The 17,920-nt window shown below is 41.1% G+C and overlaps 2 protein-coding genes and 1 pseudogene across 3 annotated transcripts; 1 reads left to right on the top strand and 2 right to left on the bottom strand.

Annotated features, from left to right (window-relative positions):
* The first annotated feature begins 245 nt into the window (after positions 1 to 245).
* LOC112176349 (cellulose synthase-like protein D3) lies at positions 246 to 5,451 on the top strand. Of its 2 annotated transcripts, none has more exons than XM_024314223.2 (4): positions 246 to 633; positions 924 to 1,738; positions 2,295 to 3,102; positions 3,478 to 5,451. In XM_024314223.2, exons 2-4 carry the CDS (start codon positions 939 to 941, stop codon positions 5,236 to 5,238), a joined length of 3,369 nt encoding a protein of 1,122 aa, XP_024169991.1. In that variant the 5' UTR covers positions 246 to 633; positions 924 to 938; the 3' UTR covers positions 5,239 to 5,451. The 2 variants fall into 2 exon arrangements, with proteins under 2 accessions (XP_024169991.1, XP_024169992.1); XM_024314224.2 differs by lacking the exon at positions 246 to 633 and adding an exon at positions 646 to 793.
* Positions 5,452 to 5,592: 141 nt separating this feature from the next.
* On the bottom strand, positions 5,593 to 7,379 carry LOC112176351 (annotated as a pseudogene).
* A 1,613-nt stretch (positions 7,380 to 8,992) lies between these two features.
* LOC112179270 (protein SUPPRESSOR OF GENE SILENCING 3) lies at positions 8,993 to 11,780 on the bottom strand. The gene is made up of 2 exons (XM_024317638.2): positions 11,649 to 11,780; positions 8,993 to 10,867 (listed from the first exon to the last, which is right to left on the bottom strand). Exon 2 carries the CDS (start codon positions 10,816 to 10,818, stop codon positions 9,337 to 9,339), a length of 1,482 nt encoding a protein of 493 aa, XP_024173406.1. The 5' UTR covers positions 10,819 to 10,867; positions 11,649 to 11,780; the 3' UTR covers positions 8,993 to 9,336.
* Positions 11,781 to 17,920: the final 6,140 nt, after the last annotated feature.

Here is a 17,920-nt window from a genome sequence, read left to right on the forward strand (position 1 = left end):
TATTTCCATTTATTATTTCATTTTTTGTTTGGGAACTAAAGGAAATGGTTCATAATCTCAATCAATCACCACCAATTAGGAGATAATCAAAAAGTCATGATTTCTTTCCTTACAAAATCACCAATGTGGCTGTAATAAGAACCAAAAAGTCCTGTCCGCATGGGATTCACACCACCCACACGGACCGCAGGCGCGTTAGGAATTCCCCTCAAAATTCCCGATTTGTCCCCTATAAAACCCCATAAACCCACTTCACAGGGACACAGACACAGACAAAGAGCAACACGCAGAGGACGACTCCTTCTCTTCTTTCTCTCCCCATTGTCTCTCTCACCACACCTTACTCTCTTGTCTGCAGATCACCACCTCAGACCGGCCCTCATTGCCTTATATCTTATTCGTTGGCTAAAAACCAAACCCAAAGTTGCCAAAACCGGATTTGTAATCATGAAGAGGCTTAATGGGTTGCCGGCACTGTGTTTTGGGGTATAAGAAGAAGTGGGTTTTGCTTTGGAAGTGCTGTAGAGTTTAGAAAGTGTGGGTCGGACTTGGTCTTTGCTTTGCTCAGTGACAGACGATTAGTTTTGAATGTGTCAGAGGTTTAAGTGTTTGGTGAAGAATTGGTGTTAATTGGTACGCTCATTTTGACAAAACCCAACTTATCTGATTCCTTTATTTATCATCAGATATTTGCTTCTACTTGTAGAGAGAGAGAGATACACTGTATTTTTGTTCTAGAGAGACAGAAGGGTTGGTTTCCTCTGTTTCTTTCGGAACAGAGTGTTAGAGAAAAGTGAGATTCATCTCTGTTTATGCTTCACTCTTACTTGGATCTGTGTCTTGCATTGATTTTGGAGTTTTGGTTAGTCATTTGAGATCTTGATTCGATTTGCTGATGTTTTGTTTGTTGGTATGAATTTCAGGATACTCTTGTGAACATGATGGCCTCTAATTACCCAAATGGATCCTCCAGGTTTAACCATCTTAAGCAAACTAGCAATGACCTTGACAGTGATGATATTGGGAGTGTTGAGTTTGCAACCTACACTGTCCAGATACCGGCCACACCGGACAACCAGTCCGCCGGAATTCCCTTGCAGCGGTCCACTTCTCAGAGAGTTGAGGACCAGTATGCATCCAGTTCTTTGTTTACAGGTGGCTACAACTGCGTTACACGAGCCCAGTTGAAGGACAAAGTGATTGAATCCGAAACAAACCATCCCCAGATGACATGGGCCAAGGGGTCTTATTGTACCGTGCCTGGATGTGATGCTCAGGTGGTGACTGATGAGAGGGGATTGGATATAGTCCCTTGTGAATGCGGTTACAAGATTTGTATGGATTGTTATAGGGATGCTATGAGAAATGGTGAGAGTGTTTGTCCGGGCTGCAGAGAACCTTACAAGGAGATGGATATGAATGAGTATGGTGTGACTAGTCGGCAGCCTTTGCTGTCAACGGATGGGATGTCAAAGACGGACAGGAGGATGTCGCTTATGAAATCAAAATCGATGAAGTCAAAAGCGTTGGTGGAGAGTCAGGCTATTGAAATGGATCAGAATCAGTGGTTGTTTGAGACAAAAGGGAGTTATGGATATGGGAATGCTATGTGGCCAAAGGAAGATGTGAGTGGGAGTCTTGATGGGATGAGTGGTGATCTTAAAATGTTCAAAGATAAGCAATGGAAGCCACTAACGCGTGAAGTGAAAATCTCAGCTGCAATTCTCAGTCCATATCGGTAAGATTGTTTTCTTCATCTTTGTTGATAGTTGGAAGATGGTGATTTAGTTTGGCAGGTTTTTTTAGCAGGAATGTGTAGCTTTGTATTTTAAGTTCCATGTGGGATGATTTTTAAGTCACATTTGGATGATTAAATTCAAGAAGTTCGTGCACAAAAATGACATATGATGTCACATAAGTGCTGCAAGTATTCTTAGAAAAAGTACCATACAATACAAAGTTTTTTCTTTGCCTAGCTCTCTACTTTTTAATTTATGAATATGTGCATAGTCAATAATCTTAGATCTGTATGTTTAATGTTTCTCAAATTCTGGAGTTCATAACTAAGACTTGTCCCTTGTCCACTAATGTTGGAGCTCATATTAACCAAACATATTACATATTTACTACTGTCACCAGATTCCGTGATCTATTGCTCTTTTGTTGTATTCTGTGTGTTTTACTCATATTTGATGTTACATAACTCATTGCATATAAGGTTTAGTTAAAGCCATTTCATAATAGTTGCTGTAAGTAAATTTAAACTTACAATTTTTTGTGTTATATTATTTCAGGCTTCTAGTACTAGCTCGACTGGCGGTCCTTGGATTATTTTTGTATTGGAGAGTCACAAACCCTAATGATGATGCAGTGTGGTTGTGGCTTATGTCTGTGATTTGTGAATTCTGGTTTGCCTTCTCTTGGATACTTGATCAGCTTCCAAAGCTGTGCCCCATAAATCGCATTGCTTATGTTGATGTTTTAAAGGAGAAGTTTGAAACTCCAAATCCAAGCAATCCTACTGGAAAATCTGATCTTCCAGGAATAGACATTTTTGTATCTACAGCAGATCCAGAGAAAGAACCTCCTCTTGTAACTGCAAACACGATTCTCTCGATACTTGCAACTGACTACCCTGTTGAGAAGCTTGCCTGTTATGTTTCTGATGATGGAGGTGCACTTTTGACCTTTGAGGCCATGGCAGAAGCTGCTAGTTTTGCCAACTTGTGGGTACCATTTTGTCGGAAGCATGATATTGAGCCAAGGAACCCAGAATCTTACTTCAGCATGAAGAGAGATCCTTACAAGAATAAAGTAAAGTCCGATTTTGTAAGGGATCGCAGGCAGGTAAAGCGAGAGTATGATGAATTTAAGGTTAGGATTAATGGCCTTCCTGATTCAATCCGGAGACGTTCCGATGCCTTTAATGCTAGAGAGGAGATCAAAGCTATGAAACTTCGGAGAGAGACTAGAGATGATGAACCACTGGAAAATTTAAAGTTCCCAAAAGCAACTTGGATGACTGATGGAACACAATGGCCTGGTACTTGGGTAGTTTCTGCCCCTGAGCATTCCAAGGGTGATCATGCCAGTATCATACAGGTATGCATCATATTATTTAATATAATTTAATATGTATGCTAGCCAAATGATAGTCCAATATCTCTGTTATATGCATCTGCATTGAATTGCAATGGAAGCCCTTCCGCTTTCCTTTCTAACAAATGAGTACATGCATGATGACCATGCACTTTCTCATCACATTTCCCAAACTAGATCAGATTTTTTTTTTTTTTTGAAGTAGATCGGATTTAATCTTCTGTTTGTTCGTTCCATTTAGTTCCTTAGTTATTGTATCAACACAAAGTGGCTTGATTAACAAAGATGAAGAACTGGTTCTTTGTTTTTCTTTTGGTTGTTGTTGTTGTTGCTGTGAACTTCTATGTGCTGCTACTAATTGGTTTGAATTATCTATAGGTAATGTTAAAACCCCCTAGCGATGAGCCACTTAAAGGAACAGAAGTAGATTCAAATTCCATGAATCTAAGTGAGGTTGATATCCGTCTTCCCATGCTTGTTTATGTTTCTCGTGAAAAGAGGCCTGGTTACGATCATAACAAGAAAGCCGGAGCTATGAATGCCTTGGTTCGAGCCTCAGCCGTCATGTCCAACGGCGCCTTCATTCTCAATCTTGACTGTGACCACTACATCTACTACTCCCAAGCAATGAGAGAAGGCATGTGCTTCATGATGGACCGCGGTGGTGAACGCCTTTGTTATGTCCAATTTCCTCAGAGGTTTGAAGGAATAGACCCTTCTGATCGCTATGCCAACCACAACACTGTTTTCTTTGACGTCAACATGCGTGCTCTTGATGGAATTCAGGGTCCAGTATATGTGGGAACAGGATGTCTCTTTCGTCGGACTGCCTTATATGGCTTTGATCCACCTCCAATGAAAGAACGTGATGGTTGCTGTAGTGGTTTCTTTGCCAAGCGCAAGAAAACTTCTTCAGTTGCTTCTGCTCCTGAAGTTGACTCCCAAGACGGATCAGTTGAACTAGACAATGACAATGAAGAAATGGGTCTTGCTCTTATTCCTAAAACATTTGGGAACTCAAGCCTCTTTGTTGACTCCATCCGAGTTGCAGAGTTCCAAGGTCGGCCCCTTGCTGATCATCCATCCATGAAAAATGGACGCCCCATTGGTGCCCTTACTCTTCCCCGGGAACTTCTTGATGCATCAACAGTTGCAGAGGCAATTAGTTGCATCTCATGCTGGTATGAGGACAAGACTGAATGGGGCCAACGAGTTGGGTGGATTTATGGTTCAGTGACTGAAGATGTGGTCACAGGTTACAGGATGCACAACCGTGGATGGAAATCTATCTACTGTGTCACTAAGAAGGATGCCTTTCGAGGAAGTGCCCCAATCAATCTCACTGACCGGCTTCACCAGGTTTTGCGGTGGGCTACTGGCTCTGTTGAAATATTCTTTTCTCGTAACAATGCTCTTCTGGCCAGCTCCAGGATGAAATTTCTCCAAAGGATTGCCTACTTGAATGTCGGAATGTACCCTTTCACATCCATTTTCCTCATTGTTTACTGCTTCCTTCCTGCACTCTCACTCTTTACTGATCAGTTCATTGTTCAGCAACTAAATGTAACCTTCCTGGTATATCTCTTGGGCATTACAATTACCCTCATTCTTCTTGCCGTGCTTGAGATCAAGTGGTCCGGAATTGAACTTGAGGAGTGGTGGAGGAATGAGCAGTTTTGGTTGATTGGAGGCACAAGTGCCCACCTTGCTGCTGTGCTCCAAGGTCTTCTAAAGGTTATAGCAGGAATTGAGATCTCATTCACTTTGACATCGAAATCGGGAGGCGATGATGCGGATGATGATTTTGTTGATCTTTATATCTTCAAGTGGACATCTCTGATGGTACCACCTATTACTATCATAATGGTTAACTTGATTGGAATAGGTGTTGCTGTTTGTCGAACAATATACAGTGATAACCCAAAGTGGAGCAGCTTGCTTGGAGGTTCTTTTTTCAGCTTCTGGGTGTTGGCTCATCTATACCCCTTCGCCAAAGGACTTATGGGAAGACGAGGGAGGACCCCCACGATTGTATTTGTCTGGTCTGGGCTTCTAGCAATCACCATATCTCTCCTTTGGGTGGCTATTGATCCCCCATCAGGCAGTAGTGGAATTGGAGGTTCATTCCAGTTTCCTTGATACATGAAGTCTCATCTTTTGTCCATGTGAGTTCGACTTAAAGCCAGGCAGCTGTAGGCAATCGTATAGGGTCTCCTGTGACATGTACATTTTCTAGCCATTTTTTTCACTCCTTGGAATCTGATGTTCATAGGAAAAGTGGATTGTATACATTGGTTCATATGATTACTTTATTCAGGTTTTAATACATTGGATACAATTAGAGCCGAGTAATTCTATCTTTATGCCCTCTGAATTTCTGAATTAGTTTCTTTTGGACATGATATGCTGCATACAGCATCCTTTTTTTTTTTTTTTTTCTTTTCCCCTTCTTTTTAACTATGCTGCAGAAAATTCCAGTGTTTACAACTTGGATCCAATAAATAATGATGTCTTTCTACTACCAGCCCACCACACATACAAGCTGCTTCTTCTCAAGGTGCAGATCCAGCACATAAAACCCACCATTGCTGGGTTTAGCACAGACAAAGAAAAGACAAATGAACTACTAAATTTGGGCAGAGCTGGATAGCATATGTCAATTTGCACACATCAGTATTACTATAACAGTACTACTTACAAGTTACAAGCAAGATATCAGTCTGCCTTTCCAGAGAAATTGATACTGCATTTTTCACGATCATATGAAAATGCCCCAAACCTGCTGCTCATTAAGCATCTTCATCCCAGCCAATTAGTAAAGGTGCATGCATATCAATTTTCCTCCCTGACAAAGTCTCACACTAATGTCCTTAGCCATCGATATAGTCGAAGAAGGGCAGCATCCAATATTGGGGACTTCTTCTCAAGGCCTATATCAGCAGCTACTCGATGAGCACACATTAGTCCTGAGAAGGATACAGCACTAACTCCTTGTCCTGGAAAGCAGCTATCACCAACACAGTAAAGGCCTTCTATGGCTGTTGTATTCAATGGCAGTCCCAATAAGCCCTTGGGAGTTCCGCATGGTATTGGTCCATAAGTGCCCTGTTCACGAGCCAGGTACCGCCTGTGTGTCTTAGGTGTTCCCACCTCCTTAAAAACGATGGATGACTTAAGCCCTGGAAATAGTATCTTTTCTAATCTGCTAATGATCACATCTGCCGTAAGCTCCTTCTTTGATTCATAGTCCTTTCGAGAGAGTCCCTCCCAGTCTTCAATGGAAGAGGTCGTAAATATGTGAAGAATATGGCGCCCTTCTGGAGCCAACGATGAATCGAGAACAGTTGGAATACTTACGAATAAACTTCCATATGGCTCCTCTAACCTTGTCCAATCGTCCTCAAGCACAAAGTGGTGGCAATCTGTATCTGGAGGCAGAGCCTCAGATTTAACACCCATGTGAATGGAAAGAAAAGATGGGGACTTAACATAAACTTTCTGAAATCTTTCCTCTTCTTTAGGAAGGTCGGCTTCTTTTAGCAGCTTTCCAAAGGTACTCCATCTTGTAGCATTTGATAATATGGCTTTGGCAAAAAATTCCCTCCTGTCTGAAAGCCTAACTCCTACAGCTCTGCCCTGATCGACTATGATGCCAGTAACATTGGCCTTGTAAAGTATCTCACTGCCATGTTCCACCAGACCTTTTGCCAAGGACTTTGCAATTCCCCCAATACCACCAACAGGGTAGTTAATTCCGCCATAATGCCTTTCGCACATAACCATGCTCGCATTGATCATTGGTGTTTGCCAAGCCTTGACTGTGCTCACAAGAAAACACTCGGCATCTATGAAAGACAACAGGTGGGGATCATGAATGTATTTACGAGCTATATCCCCAGCATTCTGAGGTAAATAATAGGCCAGTGTCAAGCATTCAAGAGGCTTCTGAAAGAACTGTTCAAAAAGATAGAGTGGCTCCTCAAGTGACTTGAGTTTGAATGAGTTCAGGGCATTGAAAATCTTCCAACATTCACTAAAGAATTTTAGGATCCCATTCTTTTCATGGGGAAATTTAGCTGTAAGTTCTGAAATAAATTGACTGTATTCTCTGTGCACTCGAACAGAAAGATTATTGGGTAGATGGTAATGAACAGTAGTGGGATCAGGTATCACCTGCATCTCACAACCCACTGCTGCCAATGCTTGGGTTATCAAATTTAGATTGCCCTTATCGCCGAGACCAATCATGACAGAAGACCCGACATCAAATGTATAACCATCCCTCTCATAATAGCCAGAGCTCCCACCAGGAACCACATGCTTCTCTAAAACCAAAACCTTGGCACCCTTCACAGCCAACTGTGTGGCTGCAACCAACCCTCCAATTCCTGACCCTATAACAATGCCATCATAGTAATCCTTCCCACCTGCTCTTCCATCACTCTCCACTTCTTTATCTACGCTCAATGTTGAACTAGACCTCACTACGAAGCTCCAATTTGTTGAATTCGAATATGTCAATCTACTCCCTTGAATCAATTTGCTTTCTGAAACTCTGGTCCTCAGAGTGTAAAACCCTGAAGAAGAAACTATATGACTGGAAATCCGAGGACTAGGGTGAGTGATGAGACACTGAGATCCTTGCATGGCAGCTGTACGTTGAACTGAATCCAATTTGGGGCGTGGAAAGTGAATTGGGAAGGAGCTTTTCCTTTAATTTGGATTTGAGTTTTGCAGGAGTAAAGGAAATTCATGCTTTTGGTGTTGATCAAGTATAATGGTGATTTGTTGGTGAGTTCGCTTAATAATTCCTCAAGAACATGAGACAAGACGTTTCTGTTTCTCAGGTTGACACAAGCTTTGCATGAGTGAGGGAGTCGCTGTGAAAGTAATAATTTTAGTTTGCATGTTATGGTGGTTCCACGACATGACCAAAATGATGGGTTTTGTGGCTTCACTTGTTTTGGTTGTTTTTTTTTTCTTTTTCTTTTTTTCTTTTTTTGGGGTTGGTGCAGTTGATTGAGTTGAGAATCAGGGTAAGCAAAGTTAGCTAAATAATGGGTTTGACGTCATGTTTAAGGTATCGATCAGAATAAGCAACACCTAGCTAGCTGTAGTTTTGACTTGCTAAAAAACTGATTGATTTGGGGTACCGTAAATTCTTCTAGTTGTTGACTGAGCAGGAGAAGATGGACTAGGGTTGCTCACGAACCTGTGATTATCTCAGTATATATAAATAGACGACCAGAGAATTAAACTGTCAAATCTGTCATTAATCTTTCAAAAAAAAAAAAAAAAGAATTGTGTCACTAGATATCAGGTAACTCATGTAACTCATAATTCCCAAGAAAGACAGACAGATTCATATGGAAATGATGACATAACTGTAAATTACGAAACGCCATTTGCACTTCTTGAGTCTTTGGATGAGTGATCAGTATTGAAAAGTGTGAGATGTGAGGCATGCTCATGTGACATGCCATGAAGCTTGATGCTTCTAAGGAGATTTCAGACCATGTTCTCATCAATGAAATAGGAAACTTCCCAGAGACCATTTGGAAATTGATTAAGCCAAGCACAATTAGCCACAACTCAAACAAAAGGAGTCTCTTCTGTAAATAACACCGGACAATTTAGCAATACTAGGTGATATCATCAAAAGGAATGAGAAAAGTACGAGCATTTAGGAAATGACACGAACCTTAGCATTGGAGTATTTACCAAGGTCTGATATTATCAAACTTACCAACAATGATCCAAGGATTCAACAGGCCGGGCAAGTTTCATATCACTATATATGTTCCTGCAATTCCCTTTGGATCATAAAAGGAAGAGCGACAAACCAAATACTTGAAGAGCGAAAATTAGAAACTAAACAGCGGATAACACAAACTTGAGGCAAAACAGTACTGATATTAATATGTCTGGATTTCCAAAATAACAACAGGCCACCTTGTTCCCTAGAAGGAACACAAAACTGTAATCCAAAAAAGGCTGTATATGCAGAAGCCTGGTTCTCATTGTATCTAACAAGAACAAACTTGAAATAAAGCCTGAATAAAGAAACTGAGTCCCGAACTGCTCCATTCAAAGAGGAGTTGTAAATCCAGAATTAAACATTGTTCTTAAAATAAAGCCTGAATAAAGAAACTGAGTCCCGAACTGCCCCATTCAAATAGGAGTTGTAAAGCAAAATATAGTCCCAAAAGTTGATAGACTTGAGCTGACATATCAATTTTAGGTACGAGATAGCATATCTTTGTAAAATTCCTCCTGGAGATCCATCTCTTCTTTGTTTTGTTCATAGTGCATTTTGGTCCTCTCTTTCAAAAGGTGATTTTCCTCCTGTATCTTCTGCATCTTGTCATTTACTATACGAAGAGTTTCTTCTAGAGCTTGGCTGTGTCTCTCTTCTTTCGCAACCCTGGTCTTCATATAGGAAGCCTGTTGGCTGTCCTCACTCATTTTCCTCAGGGGGTGGAGGACCATCTCCTGGTAGGACCTCATCTCAAATTTCAGCTTCAGCTTCTCTTCCGAGTGCTGGTTGAATATATCCAAGTCTTGTTTCATTGGCATGAAACCATAAAGCTGTCGTTTACCACCTGGACGAAACAGCACAGGGCTACGATCCCAAGCATCTCTGCCCAAACCTTGCTCAGCAAAATGCCTATGCAGCCGTGCAGCCTCAAAGTAACCCATTGCTGATGGCTCAAAGATCAAAGTGCTAATCCCACAGTGTCCTTGGGGGCCATAGGAGTGTTTACCCTTCTGAGCAGGATAAGAGCTGAAGCAGAGTAAAAGCTCCTCATTGCCCATACCCAGCCATTTGTCATTCTCATCTTTTTCAAGTCTGGTATTCATGATGAATACCATTGGAGGCCAGATAATTTTGTGATTACTTTCCTCTTCTTTCAATCCTACCCATTTACCAAAGACCACACCTGCTGGTATAGCACTTGTACCCCGCACCTTCAACTCTGCTTCCAGAAGTTGTGCAAGCTGCCGGTGAAGCTTCACCCTCTTTGATCCTTTTGTTTCCGCATGTCTGATCAATGGCTGCATGCCTTGATACCAGTCAATGGCACCAGGACCCCCTTTGCAAGCAGGACAGTGCCGCTGCCGTGTAGGATCATTTATCTCCTCCACGCTTAACTTCTCCAACTCGTCGAAGAAATCCTTGAACCACTTGCTATTCTTTTGAGTGCCTTGACTCATTTGACTAGAGTCTGAATCATCACTGAAAATGTCGTCGTCATCATCATCAAGGTCACTCAATGCATCAGACTCATCATCGTCATCAGCAGGATGAGCTGCAGCAGGAGGCACATATCTGTCATTGTTCCCGGCCTTTGACTTCCAATTCCACCCATTGTGCAGTGGAGGGGTAATCACTTGTTGAGGGGTACTATTAGACAGTGGCCTTGAGTTTCCTCTTCCAGCTGGTTTCCACAGATTATCAGCTTGTGATCCTCCTGTACCACTCCACACATTGAGCTTTTGGACATCTTGGTGCACCCATGCCTTTGGGTTAGACTTTTGAGCACCCTTTGCAGCACTGCTTCCAGTCCTGTTCTTTGTTTTCTTTCCAACTTCTTCCCACCCTCCATTACCTTCTTCCGAACCCAGGCAAAGATCCGCTACACCTTGGCTCAGCTGCTGACTGTTTGCTTCAAAGACTTGCTTGCCTCTCCCATTTCCGTTTGCTCTTCCCGAACTCATCTTCGAATCTCAATTCAGCAAGTTTTCTTTCACAGTTGGAAAGAGGTACCTATCACAAGTGCCCATTAAAACTCAAATTCCAAAACAGAAACACTTGACAAGCTATATAGATAGTATGAATGAAATCCCATAGAAAATCAACATTATCCACAAACTTCTGAACACTCGATTCACAAAACAAAAAATTAATACCAATAGATAAGTCAGCATTCTCCATCAACCTCTGTAATACCCATTTCACATATAACAAAGACAAGATTTATGCAAGACCCATAAAACCATTGAACAAAACATATGAAAAAAAAAAATCACCCACTTTTCTAAATCTAAACTATCAAGCTTTCATTCTCATCCATTATCCGGGACATATACTCATAAACCCATTCAACAAAACCCATAGAACAATCACCACTCTTGATAAACCTCTGCAACACCCATTACACATATCATAAACGACACAAAATCTCTGCAAGACCAAGACCCAGAAAAGCCATTAAACAAAATAAATGAAATACAAAAGCACCGACCTTTCTAAATCCAAAAAACCCAAGCTTTCATTCCATCAATATCCAGGGTTATCATAAACCCATAAATCCATTCAACAAATAGAAACAAAGCACAAAACTTTACACAAACCAAAAGCCGGCACATACCCACAATATCCAAAACCCCAAATAACACCACCATTTCCAAATGCCATGAACACAATCATCGGAACCAGAAAGAGAAAACAACCCAAAACAAACAAGCATGTATGGTGGTGAACCAAAACGGCGGTGAGATTAAAAGAATCAGAAAATGATGATGGGTCCAATGCTGTTGTTATCTACCTCAACGTCAAGACTGTTGTTGATCGATTTCGTAATGGGAGGACTGGTTTTGATGAATCACCTTCCTCGTCTTCCTCAAGGTGACAGCTACAGAGGCAGAGGCAGATTCTGTGCCTGTGAGCTCAGTCCCTTCATGTTGTAATGGTGTGGTGTCATTTGTCACATTATATAGTGACTAGTCAGTGTGTGGTATTTTCTTATTTGTCAATTATACCCTTGAGAAATATGTTTTTAATAAATTACCTACCATATATAATTTTTGGTCGGATATTTCATACCATATATAGTTTCTAATTATCTCTCAAATTAGTAAAAAAAAACATAAAGAGGGAATGATTGTTTCTGTATTTATTTCCAAGGTAAGATGAAACGTTGCAGGTATAGATTTTCCGTTTTAGTAAATTATCAAAAAGGTTGTATTTTGTTTCTAGATTTGTTTAATATCACAAGGTATAAAATTACAAAAGATTTAAAAGGGGTATGGTACTTTTTTTTAACTCATTAGCTCTGCCGTGGTTTGAGGAAGCCTAGGGTTTAGGGTTCATTGTGTGCACTGTGCGGTCTTCCACTTATTAAGGTTCATTTTTCAATAAATTGATTCAAAGATAAAAAGATACTATGTTCTTTGTTTTTAAGAGAACGACAAGTTTATTCCCTCACTCCTCTGAGTCATGTCAAAAGACAAACTAACCAGAAGAGACTCTCTAAATAAAATCACATGTGACTACAAGTCATATATAGAACAAGCAGTAAATGTAAAACATAGATGCTGCAATCATTAAAAAGTAAATGAGCTCATGACTTATAACTTGCTGCTAATCTTTTATATGTCATAACTCATAAGGATCAATGCCAATGAATTCGAAGCCGGATCGAACAACAGTTTTTTCACGACTAAAGAAGAGAGTCAAACAAAAAATAAACTGTTTTATCTCTTACTTGCATTAATTATTACTTGTATTTTTAATTATTTGGTGTTAAGATAATAAGGGATTTGTTTTGGTTGTGGATGGCGGGTTGGAGAAAGGAAGAGAAGATGGGACGAGAAAGAAAAAGGAGAGGAGAAGAAAAGAAAGAAAAAGGAGAAGAAGAGAGCAGGGGGGACGAAGAGAAGAACAGAATGAAAAAGAAAAGGAGAGGGGAGAGAATTAAGAAGAGAGGGAAATGGAGAGATTTGCATACTCACTTTGACAGGCAACACTGCCAATCCAGGTCCCATATAAAGGAGTACCGTACTCATACTTGTCTAAAAGGGCCGACCTAAGGCCATCTCCAGCTATGGCCTCCTCGGGGTTAAATCTAAGCCCCCAATAATTAGTATTCATTCAAATAATAAGTGTTATAATTTATAGAAAATTACACACAAGTGATCTTTTGAAACTTTAATTAGTCATAAGACTACTTAATTTTTCTTGTACACATAAGGCCACTTATATTCACAAATGAGGTAAAAGTTCTTCTTTCCAGGATTATGTCTCTCCCTCTGACTCTCTCACTAGAGAATGTCCATTGGCGGCTATCTAACGCTAGTGCCGGCGGTAAACCTACGATCGGAAAGGTGAGATTTTCTCTTCTCTCTGATCGCTCTTCCGGGGAAGGCGGTGGACTTCGGCTTCATCGAGTCTTTGCGTTTGTTGCATATGGTCATCTTTTGGTGCCCGGAGGCGCCTTTGCCTTATGGCCGGGGGGATCTCTCGGTGGTGGTGCTCTGATGGCGGCTGCAACGGTGGTGCGGCATGGTTTCGAGTCTGGCAGCGATGTGGCTTTTTCTAGGCTACTCGTTGATGGTGGAAGGAATGAGAGCGAGCTTTTTGGCTGTTTCCTGTTTCTTCCCACGTAGTTCGAACCGGGTGAATTGGATCTGGTTTTGGTACTGTTCGTCGATGCTATCCGAGTTGCGGAGGATGGTGGCAATGTGGTGACTGGTCTAGACGATTGGCTGGGAGCGATGGGATCGGTGATGGTCGTAGCAGCGTCGGCGGTCTTGATGCTGTTGGTCGTTTGTAGCGGCGGCAATGACTGTGGCGGTGGCGGCAGTGCTAACGGTGTTCCCGATAAGTGGGACGGCTGCTTTGATGCTAGGGTTTCATGGGAGAAGAGTGGTTGGGTTCCACACAAGTTGTTGGGCCTGGGGTGGATTCTTTTGGATCCCGGGTTTTCAGTTTTTATTGTCAGTCTTATTTTCATATTGGGCTTTCATAAGGTGGAGACTGCTGGTTCTTATTTGGTTGCGGATGTGACTGCCTCGTCCAATTTTATTAGTTCTGCTTGAGTGAGAAAGATCGACAAGAGAAAGAACTGCTTCTTAGGTATTTTATTTTTTCTTGGGTAGTTTCTTCTTTTGTATTTGCGCTTAATCCTAAAAGGTGGGTGTGCTAGGGGTGTGCGTAGTTATATGCTCGAGTGGGAGTGTACTTTGATGTGTACTCTATGTGATGGCTTTTTCTGACTGCCTTTATGGGCAAGTCATCATTGTACTGCTTGCTGAATTGCATAATGGATGACCTTTTCAACTCAAAAAATATTCACAAATGATTTCATTCTTGACAATTTTACCCTCCACTTAAGAAACCAAATTTTATTAACCTTACATCGATCCCAAATCTCTCTCTCTCTCTCTCTCTACCGGATCATAGTTTCTCTCTCCTCGACCACAGATATTCATGTCTTTGGTCTCCGCCTCCGATTCCGGCGACCACCGGCTTGGCGCTCTCTCTCTCCTCGATCACAAATCACGTCTTGGTCTCCACTTCCAATTTCGTAGATCACCGGCACGGTGCTTTCTCTCTCACACTCTCTCCTCGATCACAGATCTTCACGGCACCGGCATGATGGTTCATCGAGAAAATGGTGAATGCGATGCTTCGATCTGGTGCACTCCGAACCGCCCTGCACGGTGGCTCTTGGTCCTCTGCTTCGTCTAAGCGGCCCTTCTCCTCCATCGCCGGCCACAACCATGCTTGTAATTTCCAATATCTCTCTCTCTCTCTCTGTCCCTTTCTCTAATAGTCACAGCTTCACGCGCACATATACATGCTCATTTGAATTTGATATTGGGTGAGTTTGATGTTATTTGTATTTTGTGAATCTCAGTTAAATTTTTGTCTGGAGCTATGAGGCATATTAGGGTTTTCTCTCCAATTTGTTTGATACGCATAGAGTGAGAATGTTGGATAATTATAATTAAATTTGGGGATCCTATCGACACATTGATTGGAAGTCTAGACTATGATAGAATTGAAAACTCTTTTCTCTGTTTACTGCATTATTTGAATTGGTTCTGTTCTATTGTAATCATTAGGATACAGATGCTTTTGATGGTTACTATCTTATTTGCTAATTGTGATGAATGATTTTCTTGTCAAATGACTATTGCAATTGCCATCGAGGATGTGAGAAGGGATTGAAAGCTTTGACCGGGCATAGCAATCTAGTACAATTTTATGATGCATTCGAAGACCATAATAATGTCTAAGTAGTTATGGAGTATTTCAGTAAGAAAAAGCCTCAAGCCTATTGCAAACCACCGGTTGTTGTTAAGCCGAACTGGAATCCCAGAGGCAAGCCTTGTTCAAGCAAAGTCAGATCAAGTTTTGGGAGAAAATGTGTTTGTTTTGTTTTTAAATTATCAAATTGTGTTGAATTTGTAGATAAGGAGCAGATGAGGATAGTGAAGGAGGCATTGCACTTGTCTACGGTTCCCTCTAGTGTTGCGTGCCGCGAAGTGGAGCAGAAGAGGGTTCTAAAGTTCTGCAAGTCATGCATAGAGCAAGAGAAGGCTCATGGATACAGTTTTTGTATTACAATTTGGTAATTCCTATGGATTTTACGGCTTACTCTAGTGAATGATGCTCATGGATACAAGTTATGTTGATGGATTATGATATGTGCAATACATGCAAGGTTGAGCATTTTGCGCCTTCGACATTGTAAATTTATGGTTGTTTTAATGTTTCATAGTAGTTTTTGTGTTGGTTGGTAATAGCTTTTTCAGTCAGTGATAGTAGCTTCGTTAGTCTCTGGTAGTAGTTTTTTCAATCTTGTGAATAGATTTTGTTTTGCGTGGTACTAGTTTTTGGTGTTGCTGTGAGTAGCTTTTAGTGATGGTTAAATTAGCTTTTGGTGTTGGTGAGAGTAGCTTTTTTGATATTGATGATAGTGTTTTTTGTTGCTGGTGACAGTAGTTTTTGTTTCTGGTGACAGTAGTTTTTGTTGCTGGTGAGAGTAACTTTTGTTTCTAATGTTGGTGACAGTAGTTTTTTGTTGTTGGTGAGAGTAGCGTTTAGTGTTGCTGTGAGTAATTTTTGTTGCTGGTGACAGTAACTTTTGTTGCTGATGACAGTAGTTTTTGTGACCTCGTCGAAGAACTCATCAGAGTAACTTTTGTTGCTGGTGACAGTAATATTTGTTGTTGGTGGGAGTAGCTTTTAGTGTTAGTGACGGTAGCTTTTGTGACCTCACATAAGATCGTCAGAAATTTCATCAGAGTAGCTTTTGTGACCTTATATAAGATCGCCGGAAATTTCATCATAGTACCTTTTGTTGCTGGTGACAGTAGCTTTTGTGACCTCACCGGAAATTTCATCAGAGTAGCTTTTGTTGCTAGCGACAGTAGATTTTGTGGTCGCCGGAGTTCGCGGGAAGTTGGTCAGAGGTCTACCGCAGTTTGCCGGAGGTCTGCCGGAGACCCGCCGGAGTTGACTGGAGACCTCGCCGGAGAGGAGAGAGAGAATGAATGTTGATTTTGTACTCTTGTGGCATTTATGTAAATATATTAGTTTTTAATATAACAAATTACTCATAAGTGTCAGTTTGAAATTTTTATTAGCCATAAGGCCACTTAATTTGTTTTGTCTACATAAGGCCATTTTATGGTTAAAAACATCAGCTTCTTTTTATTCTATGCCCATTTTGCCCTTAGCATAAATCTATCAATATCTCTCTCTCTCTCTCTCTCTCTCCGTCCGACGATTCAGCATCAGATCCGAATCCCTCAAAATCATTCTCCAGCAAAGGCTTCAAGCTCTTAAATGACTCAGCAATCTCTTCCACCCACGGCGTCACTAGCCTCCCCAATCCTCCGGTATCAGATTAAACGTCGCCGCCCTTGGCTTTCCCTTCAGGTTTAGCGACTTGAGCTGCCGAAAATGCCTCCTAAGCCGCTCAGGGCTTGTCGTCTAGGAAAGCGCGATGGTCACCGACGATGGACTGAAATGGAGACCTTACAGACGGCGACGGCGGATTCGAGGGGCGAAGCAAGGCAAAGGTAGTCCATTTGCTCGGCGTGCTTCCAGATTGCTCTGCACCGATGTTTTGGGATGATTCGTCGTCGTCGTGGTCTAATCTGGCATTCAATTTCGTCTACGATGTGATGTTTTGGTTTGGGCTTTCAAATGGTGTGCACTTTGCTTTCAAGAGGGTGATTCGAATCGTAGCAGATGTGTTAGATGATGTAGAGAGAGAAAAGGTGCCTATGAGATTGGCTTTGGTTTGCTGATTCGGTATCCTTTTGTTCTTAATGATTAATGTATAAAATTAGATCAGAATTTGGGTTTAATTTCTCTGTTTGTTTGTGTATTCATTTGTTGCTCAGTTTGTATATATTGGTATTCTGAATAGATCATTTTAGTAATGCATTTTGGTTTCAATCACTTGTATATCCTGAATTGATGATTGTGTAAGGATGAGCTAATGCCATTACAGAATTACAAATTGACGCATTGAAGTTATTTTGGTGGTTTTAGTAGTAGCTTTGGGCAACAACTTGTTATGGTAGTACATCTAGGTCTTCTCTATGTTAAATATATGCCTGGTGGATTCCTTTGGTTGAAACCAAAAGTGTTTTGATTCAAGCATTTTTGATATTATAAATTTACAGTTTTTTGATGTTTCAAAGTAGCTTCTATATTGGTTGGTAGTAGTTTTCTCATTCGTTGAGAGTAGCTTTGTTAGTCTCTAAGAATATCTTTCTCATTCGTTGGGAGTAGTTTTGTTTGTCTCTTAAAATAGTTTTCTTAGCCTAAGTGAGTAGCTTTTGGTGTTTGTGACAGTAGCTTTTGTTACCTCGCCAGAGGTTGCTGAAAATTTCACTAGAGTAGCTTTTGTTGCTAGCGACAGTAGTTTTTGTTGCTGGTGACAGTAGCTTTTGTGATCTCATCGGAGGTTGCTGGAAATCTCACAAGAGTAGCTTTTATTACTAGTGACAGTATCTTTTGTTGGTAACAGTAGCTTTTGTTGCCGGTGACAGTAGTTTTTGTGACCTCGCCGGGGGT

Source organism: Rosa chinensis, chromosome 7 (assembly GCF_002994745.2).
Source record: "Rosa chinensis cultivar Old Blush chromosome 7, RchiOBHm-V2, whole genome shotgun sequence".
In the NCBI taxonomy this organism is placed as follows: domain Eukaryota; kingdom Viridiplantae; phylum Streptophyta; class Magnoliopsida; order Rosales; family Rosaceae; genus Rosa; species Rosa chinensis.

Bases quoted from the DNA above. Each gene is read 5' to 3' on its own strand.
- LOC112176349 (XM_024314223.2), top strand. From the start codon at position 939: ATGATGGCCTCTAATTACCCAAATGGATCCTCCAGGTTTAACCATCTT. The intron at 1,739-2,294 runs GTAAGATTGTTT...ATATTATTTCAG, and splicing joins GCAATTCTCAGTCCATATCG to GCTTCTAGTACTAGCTCGAC. The intron at 3,103-3,477 runs GTATGCATCATA...AATTATCTATAG, and splicing joins ATCATGCCAGTATCATACAG to GTAATGTTAAAACCCCCTAG.
- LOC112179270 (XM_024317638.2), bottom strand. From the start codon at position 10,818: ATGAGTTCGGGAAGAGCAAACGGAAATGGGAGAGGCAAGCAAGTCTTT.